General features: G+C 49.6%; 1 protein-coding gene across 1 annotated transcript in view; it reads left to right on the forward strand.

Annotated features, from left to right (window-relative positions):
* GABBR1 (gamma-aminobutyric acid type B receptor subunit 1) overlaps positions 1-15,536 on the forward strand; it is a 167,482-nt gene extending 151,946 nt beyond the window's left edge. Inside the window, 6 exon segments of the mRNA XM_028719950.2 lie at positions 3,803-3,896; positions 6,131-6,258; positions 8,222-8,350; positions 10,054-10,197; positions 13,462-13,530; positions 13,532-15,536. Of these exon segments, the coding sequence (XP_028575783.2) occupies positions 3,803-3,896; positions 6,131-6,258; positions 8,222-8,350; positions 10,054-10,197; positions 13,462-13,530; positions 13,532-13,636 (669 nt within the window). The 3' untranslated portion in view covers positions 13,637-15,536.
* Positions 15,537-16,425: the final 889 nt, after the last annotated feature.

Raw genomic sequence — 16,425 nt, forward strand, 5'->3', positions numbered from 1 at the left:
ACCAGTGGTGTCTGTTGCCCTTTTGGACTGATAGGGCAGAAGGCAGGGAGACTGACAGTAGGTGGCGCCAGAGCTGAGGGGCAGAGCCCACCTGCTGACTGGTAGTGGGACAGCAGGCTGGTGGGGCCAGTTGAGAGCAGATGGAGGTTGATGGGACAGTGTGCCATTTCCCTTCATGGACCAGCCTCCACTGCAGCCCGCCCAGTCGAGAGCTAGATGGACCAATGGACTGATTCACTATAAGGCAGGTTCCTATCTTCCACCGCCTGGTAGTTGCAACACTGGCAGTGCTATTAAAGTTCAGGCATCTCTATCTGACCAAGCGTTACAAGCAGTTATTAGCCGCGGTTATGGCCAACGTGACGCAAGAGGGACAACTTGGAACAAAAGAAAGTCACCAATAATTAATCTGTCAAAGGCCGAGGCTTGCGAACTTCCTGATTCCAGAAGGGTTAGAAGTTTTACAGGGCTTCGTGTTTACAGGTATAAAGGTATGTGCTTACAGGTATCTGTGGTAAGACCAGCAAAGGGAGCCCTCTCCACAGCTGCACCTCCCAGGAGAGGACATTCCCTATGGCAGCCCCTAAGTTGTGCCATTCACTAGTGTTTCTTCACTACACATCTTCAGGCAAATTCTGAAGGCACACCTAACTTTGCCCAGCTCTTTGGCACCTGAGATGCCAAAGGTTGTCCATGCCCGGCTTGAATTGTGGTCCCCGGGCTGGATAAAATTGTGTGTCTGCTGCTAGAAGACCCGTCATCTCCTCCTCAAACTCAAGCAACAGCTACACAACGTTTCTCAGCCTTCTAGATAGTTTTAGGACTGGGAATGTCTGAAATCCTGGAGAGCTACTGCCAGTCTGTGGAGACAGCATTGAACTAGATGGACCAATGAGCTGACTCGCCATTCGTCCACCTACCCCTGAATTATCTACATAGACAGGCAGCAGTTCTGCAGGGCTTCCCAGCTTGGAGAATCTGGAGAACCTGGGAACCTTCTTCATAAGAAGTTGGTGCTCAGCCATTGAACCATGACCCTTCCTGAGGTGGGGGGAGGGGCTCCACAGCCGTTCTTCTCATTTGTTCTATAAGACATGCCCCCCAAAACCCTCCAGCAACAGCTACACAACTTTCCTCAGCCTATCAACTCTCTGCTGAGGACCGTGAGTCAAGCAAGGCCCACAGATTCAGAAGTTGAGATTTGAGGGCAACCAATGGCCAAGATGAGGAAGCAGCCGTGGGGACTTGGAATGTGACATCTCAGTCTTTAAGGAAAGCCTCTTTGCATTCCAACCCTTCTGGAACCAGGAAGTTTGCAAACCTCTGCCCTTTGACAGATAAGTGATTAATTACTGGCGAGTTTCTTTTGTTCAAGGAGTCTCTCTTGCATCACGTTGGCATGAGGTTCTCAGTCAGATGGAGATGCCTGAACGTTAATAATATCGCCTGTGTTGCAACTACCAAGAGATAGGAACCTGGCTTTGAGTGAGTCAGACTATTGATCCATGTGCTGGTCCTGGGGGGGGGGGGTGTTACCGTGCGGCGTGGTCTAAATCTGGTTCTAGGTTGAGGGTATGGAGGCTGTCCGTCAGGGGCGAAGCGAGGTCCAAAGCGAGGAGCTGGGCATGGTCAGGAACTCTGGCAGGAGAGCAGGTCAGGGTGCCGGCAGGAACAGGTTACCAATGATGTTGCTCCCGCAACCTGGGACTGGGCTGGCTGGCCTTTATCTCCTCTGAGGCCTAGGGCGGCCCTGTTCCACAGGTGTCCCGCCTCTCCTGGCCTTAAGGCGAGCACTCCTCCTGATAGAACTTAGTTCCCTCCGCATCTCTGCCCTGAGCCTCTGCAGCTCCAGAGAGGCTGGAGGGTTACTGGACCCAGAGGCAACCTCACCTTCACCTGACAGGGCTGAGAGAGGCACACCTGCAGGCAATGGGTCCTCAATCACCTATGGAGCCAGAGCGGATCCAGCACAGGTGAGGGCCCTTCAGGTTCAAGCCCCTGCCCTGGCTCAGCCGGCCCTGGAGGCGGGGACTCCTGTGCAGGCTGGGATTCCTCAGGTTCTCAGCCTCTGAATCCAATTCCCAGGCCATCACAATCCGTCTAGCTCAGATGGCTACAGTAGAGGCTGGTGCTTTGGGGGAACTGGCTCCCTGTCCCTCCTCAACCTCAGTCTGCTTTCAGTCGGGTCCCACCAGCCTGCCTCTTGCATCCAGTCAGGGACTGGGCTTTGGCATATTATTGGCTCTAGCACCGCCTACTGTTGGCCTCCCTGCCTTCTGCCCTACCAATGGGCATCAGTCACTGCAATGGACTGGATTTCAGCCAGGGGACATTCTCAATCGTACCTGAAGATGCCAGAGTTTGATCCTGGGGCCTTCTGAATGCAAAGCAGGTGCTCAACCCTTGAGCAACAGCTCTTCTGCAGACTCAAAGCAGCCAGTCTGCCCCCCATCATTTGTAAATCAGGGTCTGCAATTTACAGTACTAAAGGGATGCGAGTGATTGGCAGTCAACCCCGGTGCCACATTTATCCACATGGTCTGCTTGCAGAGTAATTTTTCATTCATTCATCATCCCCATTTACCTGCTGCTTAATATGCAAAATCCATAAAGGATTTTAAACATAAAACACAATGAGATCTAGAGGCGGACCTACATTTTGGAGGCCTTGAAGCTCGAACTGTTATGGGGGCCCCTTTGAAACCACCACTGAGGTCTAGGTAACCACTGTTATCTTCTTCCGTGGGGTCGTTTACAAAAACCTTTACAACATCTGTGCTACGGAGTCTCAAACTTTGGGGATGTTGAAATATAGGTAAAAGGAAGGTAAAGGGACCCCTGACCATTAGGTCCAGTCGTGACCGACTCTGGGGTTGCGTCGCTCATCTCACTTTATTGGTCGAGGGAGCCGGCATTCAGCTTCTGGGTCATGTGGCCAGCATGACTAAGCCGCTTCTGGCAAACCAGAGCAGCGCACGGAAACGGCGTTTACCTTCCCGCCAGAGTGGTACCTATTTATCTACTTGCACTTTGACATGCTTTCGAACTGCTAGGTTGGCAGGAGCAGGGACCGAACAACGGGAGCTTACCCCGTCACAGGGATTTGAACCGCCGACCTTCTGATCGGCAAGTCCTAGGCTCTGTGGTTTAACCCACAGCGTGCGACTCAAACGGGGTCTACTACACACAATTTTTTAAAAGCGATGTGGGCTGAAGTCACTTCTGGTGGCCCCCTCCAGGATTAGGGGACCTGAAGTTTAAGCTCCATTAGTTACATTGTAGATCCGCCCCAGATCATTAAGAGAGAAAAGAAAGATGTATACACAACACTGTAAGCAAACATATAAAAGCAGAGAACCCGCCGGTAAAACATCTGGGTAAATTTCAACAGGTAATGAAACAGAGCGTTGGGATAAAATCCTACAAGCCGGAGAAAGTCCGCTTAAATAGATGGGTCTTCCAAGAGGTGTTGAAAGCTTGCCACCGTTTCTGCCTCAGAAAAGGCACGTGGAAGGGTGGAACCCTGGCCGTGGTTTGAAAGACAAACCCAGCGACAGGCAGCAGGCACGAGGAGGCCTAGTTCAAACACATTTGCCCCCTGCCCTGTTCTCCAGTTTGAACTGCATCTCCGCCTGCTCCTGGGCATGTGATTGGGGCAGGCCTGACTCTGCCGGCGTCACACACACTTTGGCCCACACAAGGCAACAACTAAATAAATGGCTGGCACTGTGACTCATCATTGTTAACTGGTGTTTCGCATCTTCCTCAGTTATTGAACCCTTCCTTCCTGTGTCCCCTGCAGGAATTCACCAAAGAGGAGCCCAAGAGTGACATCGACGTGTTGATTCTCCCTAAGCTGGAGCACTGCAGTTCGGAGAGGATGAACACTTGGCTGGGTGAGCCTCTTCAGCCATGCGGCTGGGGGGCTGGTTTTGTCCAGCTTCTGCCCATCCCTTCTTCCCTATGCCTGTGCCCTCCTTCCTGTCCTCTGGCATACCTGTTTCCCCATCCCAGGACTACTAGAGACCCTGCCAGACTAGGATGTGTGTGTGTGTGTGTGTGTGTGTGTGTGTGTGTGTGTGTGTGTTCTGCAACATGTCATCGGTGCAATAATAGTACATTAGTAATGGATCTCTGGGGATGCAGGTGGCGCTGTGGGTTAAACCACAGAGCCTAGGACTTGCCGATCACAAGGTCGGCGGTTCGAATCCCCGCGACGGGGTGAGCTCCCGTTGCTCGGTCCCTGCTCCTGCCAACCTATCGGTTCAAAAGCACATCAGAGTGCAAGTAGATAAATAGGTATCACTCCGGCAGGAAGGTAAACGGCATTTCCATGCGCTGCTCTGGTTCGCCAGAAGCGGCTTAGTCATGCTGGCCACATGACCCAGAAGCTGTATGCCGGCTCACTCGGCCAATAAAGCGAAATGAGCGCCGCAACCCCAGAGTCGGCCACGACTGGACCTAACGGTCAGGGGTCTCTTTACCTTTAATGGATCTCTTCTGCTTCCACAGTGCTACTGCATTCTTCCCATCTGGAAGGACACTTTTACATTACAGCGCACCATAAATGGGACACACCAACTGCAGGACATGCACTGGTTGGAAATGGAGCAGTATGACTTCCCATAAACCTTTGGCAGGCAGAGTGTTGAAAAGCACATTGGGTATAACCACCCCATCAGCACCATGAGCCCAAATAATTATCCTAGAGCTGGAAGGGACCACGAGGGTCATCGAGTCCAACCGCCTGCAATCTTTTGCCTGATGTAGGGCTCGAACCCACAACCCTAAGATTAAGAGTCTCATGCTCATCCGACCGAGCTATCAGTGAACTGTCTCCAGACTAGGCAAATTGGTGGCAAGTTTGAACAAGGTTCTTTTAAAGTTAGTTATAGTAATGTCCATGGACCACCCATTCCTCCATTCTGAAAACATGGCTTTCAGAATTGATGCTATAATACCAGATTTGAACCCAACTGCTTGCTATTAAACATCATGTGTGCTAGGGAGAAAGCAGCACTTTTGGCTTCAGAAAACAGGAAGCTGATGGTGGCCAAGCTTCACGTACAAAACCATTTCCTAACCTATTGTTCCAGCAAAGGGACCATGTCTATTTTGAGGATACACTTAGACTATCCACAAGAACAGATTATGTATAATTAAAAAGGATGTCTGGAGAGGACCCAAAACAACTCAGTTCACCGTCCTACACATACTGCGATCCATCCTTCCTTCTTTCTCCCAGCAACACAATTCCTGTTTCATGGCTTGTGCTCTCAGACGTTCCTCTTGCATGGTTCAAATCCCCACTCAGCCATGAAACTCACTGGGTGACTAGCTGTTAGAGTATATTGAACTGGCTAGATTAACAGAGGCAATTAGAGATCACACTAGACAAGAGTTTCAAAAAGCATGGGGAAAACGCAGAGAATACTTCACAAAACAGTGCCCTAAAATACATACCTGGACTTGTTTCGATTAATGTCTGCAGGAGACTTTGTGGATATTTAGGTTATAATTAGAAAAATCTTAATAATTATTCATAAAGGAAACAGTTTATAAGAAGTAAATAAGGGTACAGGATAAAGGAAGTCTTTTATTTCGTTTGTTTTGTTGTATGTTATGCTCACTGTATGTTATGGTCACGTTTAATGAGGGTGGATAGTGTATTGGGGGGTTATGTTATGTTGTAAATAAAATTCCAATAATAATCATATATATCTATCTATATATCTATATCTATCTATCTCTCTATCTATAGATATATAGATATATATATGAGAAACTGACTGGGTGACCTTGGGCCAATCGCTCATTGTCAGCCTAACCCACCTCGCAAGGTCGTTGTGAGGATAACCAACAGAGGAGGAGCAGAACCATCTACAAACCACCTTCAGCTTCTTGGAGGAAAAGTGGGGTATAAGTAATGGAAACACTACTGGGTATGACTACCCAGTGGGGTATAAGTAATGGAAACACTAATGGGTATGACTACCAGTCAGCAATGAACCATGTGCAGAGTCTCCACTGCCCACTGCAGTGGCCTTTTCCCTGGCCTCTTCACCCTTCTCCTCCATTAGCACTTTGAGGGCCCCTGCTGACCCCTTCTTCACTCTCTCCCTGTCTGCAGGTATCTTCTATGGCTTCAAAGGGCTGTTGCTGCTTCTGGGCATCTTCCTTGCCTATGAGACAAAGGGAGTCTCCACGGAGAAGATCAACGACCACCGCGCTGTGGGCATGGCAATCTACAATGTGGCTGTGAGTCGCTTGTCTCTAACGTGTCCAGACCACTGGGCCGGCTTGAAAATCTCATGCTCTTGTTGAGTGGGCTTTCTGAGAGAGGGAAATCAAACCTGGACTGCAGTCAAGAGAGAAAGTCAAGTCAGTCAAGCCCTCCTGACCCCACAACCTCTGGGGAGAAAGAGGAAAGTTTTGTCGTGTGTTCCTGCATACGAATGCTTGATTTTGAGTCATGCTGGTTTACAGTCTGCCCTGGAGAGCTGTGACCAGTCATTATAGACCAGGTGTCCTAAACTGGTCCATGTGGCATGTCTGGATTTGTGGTTCAAGTCAGGCATTGGCATATGTTGTTGGTGTTTAGTTGTTTAGTCGTGTCCGACTCTTCGTGACCCCATGGAGCAGAGCACGCCAGGCACTCCTGTCTTCCACTGCCTCCCACAGTTTTCTCAAACTCATGTTCATAGCTTCGAGAACACTGTCCAACCATCTCGTCCTCTGTCGTCCCCTTCTCCTTGTGCCCTCCATCTTTCCCAACATCAGGGTCTTTTCCAGGGAGTCTTCTCTTCTCATGAGATGGCCAAAGTATTGGAGCCTCAGCTTCACGATCTGTCCTTCCAGTGAGCACTCAGGGCTGCTTTTCTTAAGAATGGATAGGTTTGATCTTCTTGCAGTCTATGGGACTCTCAAGAGTCTCCTCCAGCACCACAATTAAAAAGGCATCAATTCTTCGGCGATCAGCCTTCTTTATGGTCCAGTTCTCACTTCCATACATCACTACTGGGAAAACCATGGCTTTAACTATATGGACCTTTGTTGGCAAGGTGATGTCTCTACTTTTTAAGATGCTGTCTAGGTTTGTCATTGCTTTTCTCCCAAGAAGCAGGTGTCTTTTAATTTTGTGACTGCTGTCACCATCTGCAGTGATCATGGAGCCCAAGAAAGTAAAATCTCTCACTGCCTCCATTTCTTCCCCTTCTATTTGCCAGGAGGTGATGGGACCAGTGGCCATGATCTTCGTTTTTTTGATGTTGAGCTTCAGACCATAATTTGCACTCTCCTCTTTCACCTTCATTAAAGTTTATTTAATTCCTCCTCACTTTCTGCCATCAAGGTTGTGTCATCAGCATATCTGAGGTTGTTGATATTTCTTCTGGCAATCTTAATTCCAGTTTGGGATATGCATTGGCATACGCATCACATTAAATACTTGCCATGATTTTTAATTGTATTTGTTTCGCTCCTCCTATTTCTTATATATTGCATTTTGCCGTGTTACAATTTGATTTCCGTGGAATTCGGATTGTAGTGAAGCAAAGCGGATTATATAAAACATAAAAGGGGCAACGAAAATACAATGGAAAGTCAAGCAGCATCCAGCACAGCCCATTATAATTTGTTACAAGAAGGCAGCAAAATCATTAAGTGATCTTCCAAGGCCCCCAGCAATTTCCAAGTGGCCTGTGAGATGAGAGGGGGGAATGTTTGAAAACCACTGATGTAGCTATGACTGATCTTGATGGACCAATGGTCTGACTCTGTGGTCCAGCATACTGCATCCCTATGTACCCTGGTGCCAAGCTGTCTTTCCTTTGGGCGTTAGAGGTGAGTTTTGTGCTTCCCCAGACCCAGCCTCCACTTTGCAGGGAAAGATGTTGATTCTGTGACTGGGAGGCCCTTGGAACATCTGGGTTCACTCTAGCCATGACCCCCACGTGGCCTCAGACAAGTTGCTGTCTCAGGTGTAAAGCGCCGCAGTGCCAGCCACCTGCCTTTGTGCAGTCTTGTTGTCACATTGTGTGAATTCAGTGCCATTATCTGCCCCGAGCTAAACAGACAAGATTGGACTATAAAGCACAGTTGCCAATTTTGCGATACAGAATAAAATATCCCTGCATCCCCTCGTTTCTAACGACTGCTGCAGTGTGTGTTTCCGGACTTGCACAGCCCCCCTGACCCTGTCTCTAATCCTTCCCTCCTGCAGGTGCTGTGTCTCATCACTGCCCCAGTCACCATGATCCTGAGCAGTCAACAGGATGCGGCCTTCGCTTTCGCCTCCCTCGCCATTGTCTTCTCCTCTTACATCACCCTAGTTGTGCTCTTTGTTCCCAAGGTAACAACCAAGCCAGGATCGAGCTGCGCATTGGTAGCGACTGGCTGCTAGCGTGGTATGCAGCAGAACTTAGCGCATGCCCAAGAATCTCAGGTTTCACTTACCAAAAAAGGGGCCAAGGTTCTAGTCCCCATAATTTACAGTCCCTGACGTAAAGCACGGATAACATGCTGAGATAAAGTCTGCCAACCTACACATGTCTATTGCTTAGCAAGCCCCACTGAAATTAGTGTGATTTGCTTCCAAGAAAACAGATGGAGGATGTGGTTATACTCATGGATGACATTGGGGAATGGTAAGTGCTCCCCCAAAAGGAGCTGCATCCCACTAACATACAGGCAGGGACAATTTTGCATGGGGGGGTCCATTCTTCCTCCTTCGGGGTCCAAAAGGACCCATGTGTTAGCCTAAAACGGTCACCGCCTCTACAGTCATACCTCGGGTTACAGACGCTTCGGATTGTGCGTTTTCAGGTTGCGCACCACGCCGAACCCGGAAGTACCGGAACAGGTTACTTCCGGGTTTCGCGCTCCTGCATGCGCAGAAGTGCTAAATCACGCTTTGCGCATGCACAGAAGCGCTAAATCATGCTTTGCGCATGTGTAGAAGCTCCGAATCGCAACCCACACATGTGCAGATGTGACGCTGCGAGTTGCGAACGCTGCGGGTTGCGAACGTGCCTCCTGCACAGATCACGTTCGCAACCTGAGCGTCCACTGTATACTGTTACTTTTCCCCCCAGAGACTTAGCTTGCCCACCTAGAAATACGCTTTGTCCTTTCTGTGCCCCTCACCCCTGGTGCCACTGCTGGTTACACTGTGGTGTGGATAAAGGGATCTGCAGCGGCAACAGACTAATTTGCTGTTCACATTTCCCTGTACTTCCTCATCAACCCCAGTCCTTAGTTTCACCATTCCCAACCTTAATGCCTGTTAGCATCTTACCGAGTCCTCCCACAGATCCAGGGACACAGAAACAGAAGTAGTTTAACCAGTTTCCACGCTGGCATCTTACTCAGGAGAGCTGGCTGCCTTCTCTCACGGGCAACTTTCTGGGTGGCCGTGGTGGGTGAGGTTCAGTGGCAACAAGCAGGTGGAGAAAATGGCGTGAAGCTACCTTTTCGTACAGTGGGCTGCATTCCAGCCATGCAGAAGCCAGAGGTTTCCTCTACACACATCTCTCCATCCAGGCAGGCCAGAGGCATTATCACAGGGCACAGTCCAGCCAGGCAAAAGCACTCAAGGAAGGGCGAGGAGCAGGAAAGTCTTGACTCAAAAGGATGCCCAAGCATAGATGGAAAATCTGCTTCTTCATCATCATCATTTCATCATCATTTTTTATTTGCATGCCGCCTTTCCACAGTTAAAAAGACAATGCTCAAGGCGGCTTACAGCATAACAAGATTTACAAAAGTCATAAACAATAAATAAACCACATCAAAAAAATACACAACCAAATGGGAAACAATTTCCACATAAATCAAAATCTAAAACTAAGAATACAGCATTAATATCACAGTTTAAAATGGCATAGGTAAAAAATAACAGCAATTTAAAAAAAAAAAAAAACAGGAACCCTGTCATGCAGCATTTGGTTATGAAATCTTAAGAGGTGGTGAAGGAACAATTTCCCCAAAAACATAGCAGACTAGCTGAAAGTGCCTCGTGAGCCCCATGTGTTTGTGTGTGGCCTGTCCTTTCAGATGCGGCGCCTCATCACTCGGGGAGAGTGGCAGTCGGAGCAGCAGGACACCATGAAGACGGGCTCGTCCACCAACAACAACGAGGAGGAGAAATCGCGGATGCTGGAGAAGGAGAACCGCGAACTGGAGAAGATCATCGCAGAGGTGAGGCAGGGTGTGACTTGTTCCGGTGAAGTTGGGTGTGTGTGTGTCTCCTCCCCCCGCCCCTTGCCCCGTGCTTCCTGCCATTGGTGACTTGTCTCTTCTGGAACATAAGAAGAACCCTGCTGGATGTCGCCCATCGAGTCCGGCCATCCTGTTCTCACAGTGGCCAGCCAGCCTGTCAGCAGGATCTGGGCACAACAGCCCTCTCTCCTCCTGGGGTTTTGAAATATACTCAGAGCCGAGAGTGGATTTCATGCTCTTTATTCAGCTCATAGTGGTGAGGAGGAATGAAAGTCCCCTCAAAGTATCTGCTTTATATACATTATGTACACAATGAGCTGCACGTGATTGGCTAATTCTGGAATTCTCCTGTAGGCCAATCAGGTTGTGGATTCACTTCCATCTGGAGCTGGATTGGGTGGCTCCTGCAGACCAATCATACTGCTGCATTGTTCTAGGAGCAATCAGACTGCTGCATTCTGAATCCTATTGTTCTGGGACCAATCAGACTGCTGCATTTTGGATCCTATTCAACTCAGTACATTACAGGTTTCCAGCAACTGATATTCAGAAGTGGCTCTGACAGCGGAGGTTGAACATAGGCATCATGGCTAGTAGCCATCAGTAATCTTCTTCTCCGTGCATTTGCCCAATCCTCTATTAAAGCTATCCAAGTCCGCAGCTGTCACTGCCTCTTGTGGCAGTGAGTTCCATAGTTTAACTGTGTGGTGCATGACCGAGCCCTTTCTTTTATCTGCCTGGAATCTTCCAACGTTCAGCTGTGTTGAATATCCTCAAGTTCTAACGCCATGAGAGAGGGAGGAAAGCTTTTCCCGATCCACTTTCTCCATGGCACGTATGATTTTATACATTTCAGTCATGTCACCTGCTGCACATCATTCCTCTAAGCTAAAAAGCTGCAAATGGAACAGCCTCACTCTGGAGGTGGTGGAGTCTCCTTCCTTGGAGGTTTTTAACCAGAGCTTGGAGGGCCATCTGTCATGGATGCTTTGGCTGAGATTCCTGCATTGCAAGGGGTTGGACTAGGACATGGGTAGGCAAACTAAGGCCTGGGGGCCGGATCCGGCCCAATCGCCTTCTAAATCCGGCCCACGGATGTTCCAGGAATCAGCATGTTTTTACATGAGTAGAATGTGTCCTTTTATTTAAAATGCATCTCTGGGTTATTTGTGGGGCATAGGAATTCATTTATTGATTTATTTTCAAAACGTAGTCCGGCCCCCCACAAGGTCTGAGGGACGGTGGACCGACCTATGGCTGAAAAAGTTTGCTGGCCCCTGGACTAGGATGACTCTCAGGGTCCCTTTTGACTCTTAAGAGTCTATGAAATATTATTTTCCCATAGGGCAGTTGCTCCACCCTCTTGGTTGCAATTGAAATCTTTTACAACCCCACAGTATCTTTTTTTAAGGAGAGGGGGCCAGAACTGCACACAGCATTCCGATTTCCCCCTACATTTCTAAATACACGTATAAGATGGGGGTAGGGGTGGGAAGATGTTTTAAAACAAAACAGAAAGAAAACCTCAAACCAATGAATTTTTTTCTTTGGCTTTTGTTGATAAACCCGCTCTGCCGTGAAAAGTCCCAGGATATAGTACATCGACAGTTAAAATCAGATTAAATACAATAAAACATAAAGCCACACACCAACCGTGAAGCCATCAAATGTACTATAAGGGGTGATGATAGCTAATGTTAGTCCTACTCAGAGTAGACCTGTTATAACCAGTGGGTCTACTCTTGAGTATGACTTGGCATGATCTCACCCTCAGGGCACACAAGGCGGTGTTACGATGTTTACTGTTCCTATAACTCTTCCTTAAGCGTTCAAAGTACTTGGCGTACGATCTGAGTAAACCAAATGTACCAATAAATATGGTACGACTCAGCTAGTCAAGGGAACGAGGCCTGATTTGGTTGCCAGGCAACCTTAGGGCCTGCTGTTAATTACTTCCTGGGTCTGTTTGCAGAGGGGAATCGTACAGGGTTTTTTTAAAAAAAAAAAAAATCCCAACATCCCTGACCATTGCCCCTGCTGGCTGGGGCTGATGGCAGTTGTTTTTGTTATTAAAACAAAAACAACAAAACCTCCCTGGGGAGAGCATTCCACAATGGGGGAGCCACCACAGAAAAGGCCCCGTTCTCGTCTTGCCACCCTGTGGACCTCACACAGAGGAGGCACACAAAGAACGGCCTCATATTATGAACGCGGAGTCCTGGAGAAAGAGAGGCAGCCCTGGGGGTATTGAGATATACACCTCTTTCATGCTTCTAAGTCACTTGCAGCCACCCGTTTCCCCTCCTTGCCCCCCCCCCAACAATAAGGGACGTGGGTGGCACTGTGGTCTAAACCACTGAGCCTCTTGGGCTTGCCAGTCGGAAGGTCGGCGGTTCGAATCCCCACGACGGGGTGAGCTCCCGTTGCTCTGCCCCAGCTCCTGCCAACCTAGCAGTTCAAAAGCATGCCAGTGCAAGTAGATAAATAGGTATTGCTGTGGCAGGAAGGTAAACAGCATTTCTGTGCGCTCTGGCTTCTGTCACAGTGTTCCGTTGCGCCAAAAGCGGTTTAGTCCTGCTGGCCACATGACCCGGAAAGCTGTCTGTGGACAAATGCCGGCTCCCTCGGCCTGAAAGCGAGATGAGCGCCGCAACTCCATAGTCGCCTTTGACCGGACTTACCGTATTTTTCGCTCCATAAGACACACTTTTTTCCTCCTAAAAGGTAAGGAAAATGTGAGTGTGTCTTGTGGAGCGAATGGTGCTGCGCAGAGAGGGAGAGCTGCGCAACGCCCGTTCAGCGAAGCGGGAGGAGCAACAGAAGAAGACCCTGCGCAGAGAGGGAGAACTGTGCAGCACCCCTTCGGGGACACGCCTGTCCTGTCCTTCAGGGACTCCTTCTGTTCCTTCTCCAGCTTTGCTGAAGGGGCGCTGCGCAGTTCTCCCTCTCTGCGCAGCACCCCTTCAGCAACGCGCCTGTCCTGGCTTCTGCCTTAGCCGTGCGCAGCCTCTTCGGGCAGGGGGAGCCTTCATCCCGCTGCCCTGAAGAGGCTTGGCGCGGTTATCCCAGAAGACAGAACAGCCACATGGTATCCCAGAAGCCAGATCCCTCTTGCTGTTCTGGCTTCTGGGATTCAGAATAATTTTTTCTTGTTTTGCGCCTTATGGTCTGGTGCGTCTTATGGAGCAAAAAATACGGTAACCGTCCAGGGGTCCGTTACCTTTTTTCTTTTTTACTCAACAGAAGGAAGAACGAGTCTCCGAGCTCCAGCAGCAGCTGAAAGAGCGGCAGCAGCTGCGGTCCCGGCGGCGCTCCTCCAACTGTGCCGCAGACAACCACTTCAACAACTCGGCCTCAGCCTCAGCAGCCACCGCCCCGAACCTCTACCAGCCCAGCCTCCCTCTCGTCCGCTGCCTAGTGGCCGAGCAGGCCGACAAGCTGGGGCGAAACAACTGCGATGGCAGCCGCGTTCACCTCCTCTACAAGTGACACTTTTTCCTGGGCAAGCGACACAGAGAAGGGGAGGAGGGCGGGTGGCGCCGGCGCAGCCAAGGCAGGTCGGGGCAGAGGCTCACGAAACCAGTGGGAAGGGACTTGTACAGCCGGCTGGGGAGTTTGCTCAGAGTTCTTTTGTTCATTTTCTAAGGGGGGAGGGAAGAAGAGAAATCATAACCTCTGGTTTTTGTAAAATACCTTTGTGTCCGTCCACCTGCCTGTGCCCCTTGAACCTGGAATCCAGGTGCCAACTCTATGGAGACTTGTTTTAGAAGTAGCGGATTGCAGGGGACACCGCCGTTTTGCCCCTCCCCTCCCCAAATGCACATGCACACTTGGTGACTTGACAAATGTGCCTCTCTGGAAAGATGGGTGCGCATCAGGCATCAGGCAGAAATAAGGGTTCTGTGGCTCCTTGTGGTTGGGGTGTGTGTGTGTGTGTGTGTGTGTGTGTGTGTGTGTGTGTGTGTGTAAATCTCTCAAGACTCTGAACAATTGCATCCTGCAGTGTCTGTTCCCATGCAGCTATTTGGCTGTTTGGCTGCTGCAGCCTACAAAAGCCCCAATTGAAGTACAATTCAACTGCAGCATAGCAATTGACAGTTGTGCTTGCAGTTACCAATGGAAGCTTTTCCCTCCTTGCTTCCCACAAGCATATTGCTTCCGGGCGCAGCTGGTTGTCTGGAAAAGGTAGGCGCTGTAGCTCTGAGACAGTCCGCCTGTATGAACAGTATTAAAAGGAATAATCCATTTACTTGTGGGCCAAGCCAGCCTGTTGCACAGCTCGGCCAAAGCATTTTTGTACTGTGCAAACCTCGAACAATTCCACGCAGTTAGACTACAACAGATTGGTTTCTTATATCATTCGGCATTGAAATGGTCAAACTAGGCCCTCTGCCCAGTCTGATTGTGGCTGTTTGTGTTGGGAACTAGAAACACACACACACACACACACACACACACACACATTCATTCCTCCTGTGGTTGCGCTTCTAAGCCACATTGCACAAGGCCATCAAACCTCATTTTGACCTCCCTTGATGCTTGCGTATACGAGCGCAGGATTGTGTGCGACTGCAACCTAGTCCCATCCGCGTGTGTTAAGACTGAAGGCCTAAGTTAAGGAGGTGGGGATCAAATGCAGTTAGCTTGTAGGGCAGTGGAAGTTGCAGCATTCCTGCGCATTCTCAGTTGCAGAATGCACTTGTTAAACAGGGAGAAGCTCCTATCCAGACACCCAGGGGTACATCCAGAGACTGTGTAAGAAGGCTGAAACCCAACCAGGTTGCTTCCTTTTCAGAGGCAGCTGTCAGCCACTGAAGACACAAACACTTTGCCATTTCTCTTGTAACAAAGTTCATAGGGAAGCGTCACTCTTTGGCGCATGGGGTGGGCAGAGGCATCTCCACTGTGCTTGCCAACTCTGAGCTCTGCCTACGAGATTGCTGCCTGCATTGCACTCTCTGCCAGACTCGCCACAAATGCCTTCATCTCTCACCCCACCAGGAATGTAGGATCTGAAGCCACAGGCGAGGGTAAGAGTTGGGCAGGATGCTGGTGAATATTAGGGAAATGTGGGTCAGCAGCTCCCTTTCGACCAGTAGCTTGTGTGTATGTGTGTGTGTGTGTGCAAGCAAGCATGCATGCGTCAGCACCTGTTTCTCCCCACACTTTTCCAATCTGAGCACTTTATTGTCCCAACAGATGTGGGTGGGAGCAGTGGGTGCTGCCAAGGGGAGCGGGGGAGAGAAGGGGAGTCCAGCTGCCTGCCAGGTGTCCCCATCCAGCGTGCAGATGTTCTTCAGTAAAATAATACAATATGAGGTTTGGGCTCTCGTGTCATCTGTGAATGAAACAATTTCCCCAGCCTGTGCTCCATCTTTCTATTCTTGCACCAGCTTTGGGTAGCGTTGGTGCTGCTCGTAAGAGGTAGATGAATTATCCATTCACTAAATTAGTGTGCTTTAATTTCTTGAATGGACAGCGCAAAGCTGCTCTGGTGGCTGGGTGGAGGAGGTTTCTCGGTGACATCGGAGGGGCCAGCCAATCTGCACCGGCCACAACCGGCTGTTGCTGCTGCTGCAAACTTGCAGAACTCGTTTTCTTTCAGAGCCCAGCTCCGGGAGAAGGAAGGTGCGCTTGGATTCAAAGGCGGCGAGGCTGCTTCCAAATTGGCTCTGAAAAAGGTGTGCTTGTCTTCAGCTTAAACGGAAGCTGCACACACAGGCTTCTGATCCATGCACAATATATGCTTTGTCACTTAAGCCCTACAGTAGCCAGGCTGATGGGAAAACTCAGGTGGGTGAGTGAGCAGGAATGGAAGATGCTTGTAGGGGAGCGTAGAAGAGCTGTGAAGGAAGGCTCTAAGTGGCCGGCTCGCTCAGCAAACTACAAGTCCCAGGATTCCTTGGGGGAAAGCCATGACTCTTATAGCATTTGTAACAGGCATGGCTTCCCCCAAAGAATCCTGGGAACTGCTTTAACTGTATTGTGTGGATGTGGTCTAAACCACTGAGCCTCTTGGGCTTGCTGATCGGAAGGTTGGTGGTTCGAATCCGCACGATGGGGTGAGCTCCCATTGCTCTGTCCCAGCTTCTGCCAACCTAGCAGTTTGAAAGTACACCAGTGTAAGTAGATAATTAGGTACCACTGTGAACAGCGTTTCCATGCACTCTGGTTTCCGTCATGGTGTTCTCTTGTGCCAGAAGCGGT

Source organism: Podarcis muralis, chromosome 2, assembly GCF_964188315.1.
Source record: "Podarcis muralis chromosome 2, rPodMur119.hap1.1, whole genome shotgun sequence".
Taxonomy (NCBI): domain Eukaryota; kingdom Metazoa; phylum Chordata; class Lepidosauria; order Squamata; family Lacertidae; genus Podarcis; species Podarcis muralis.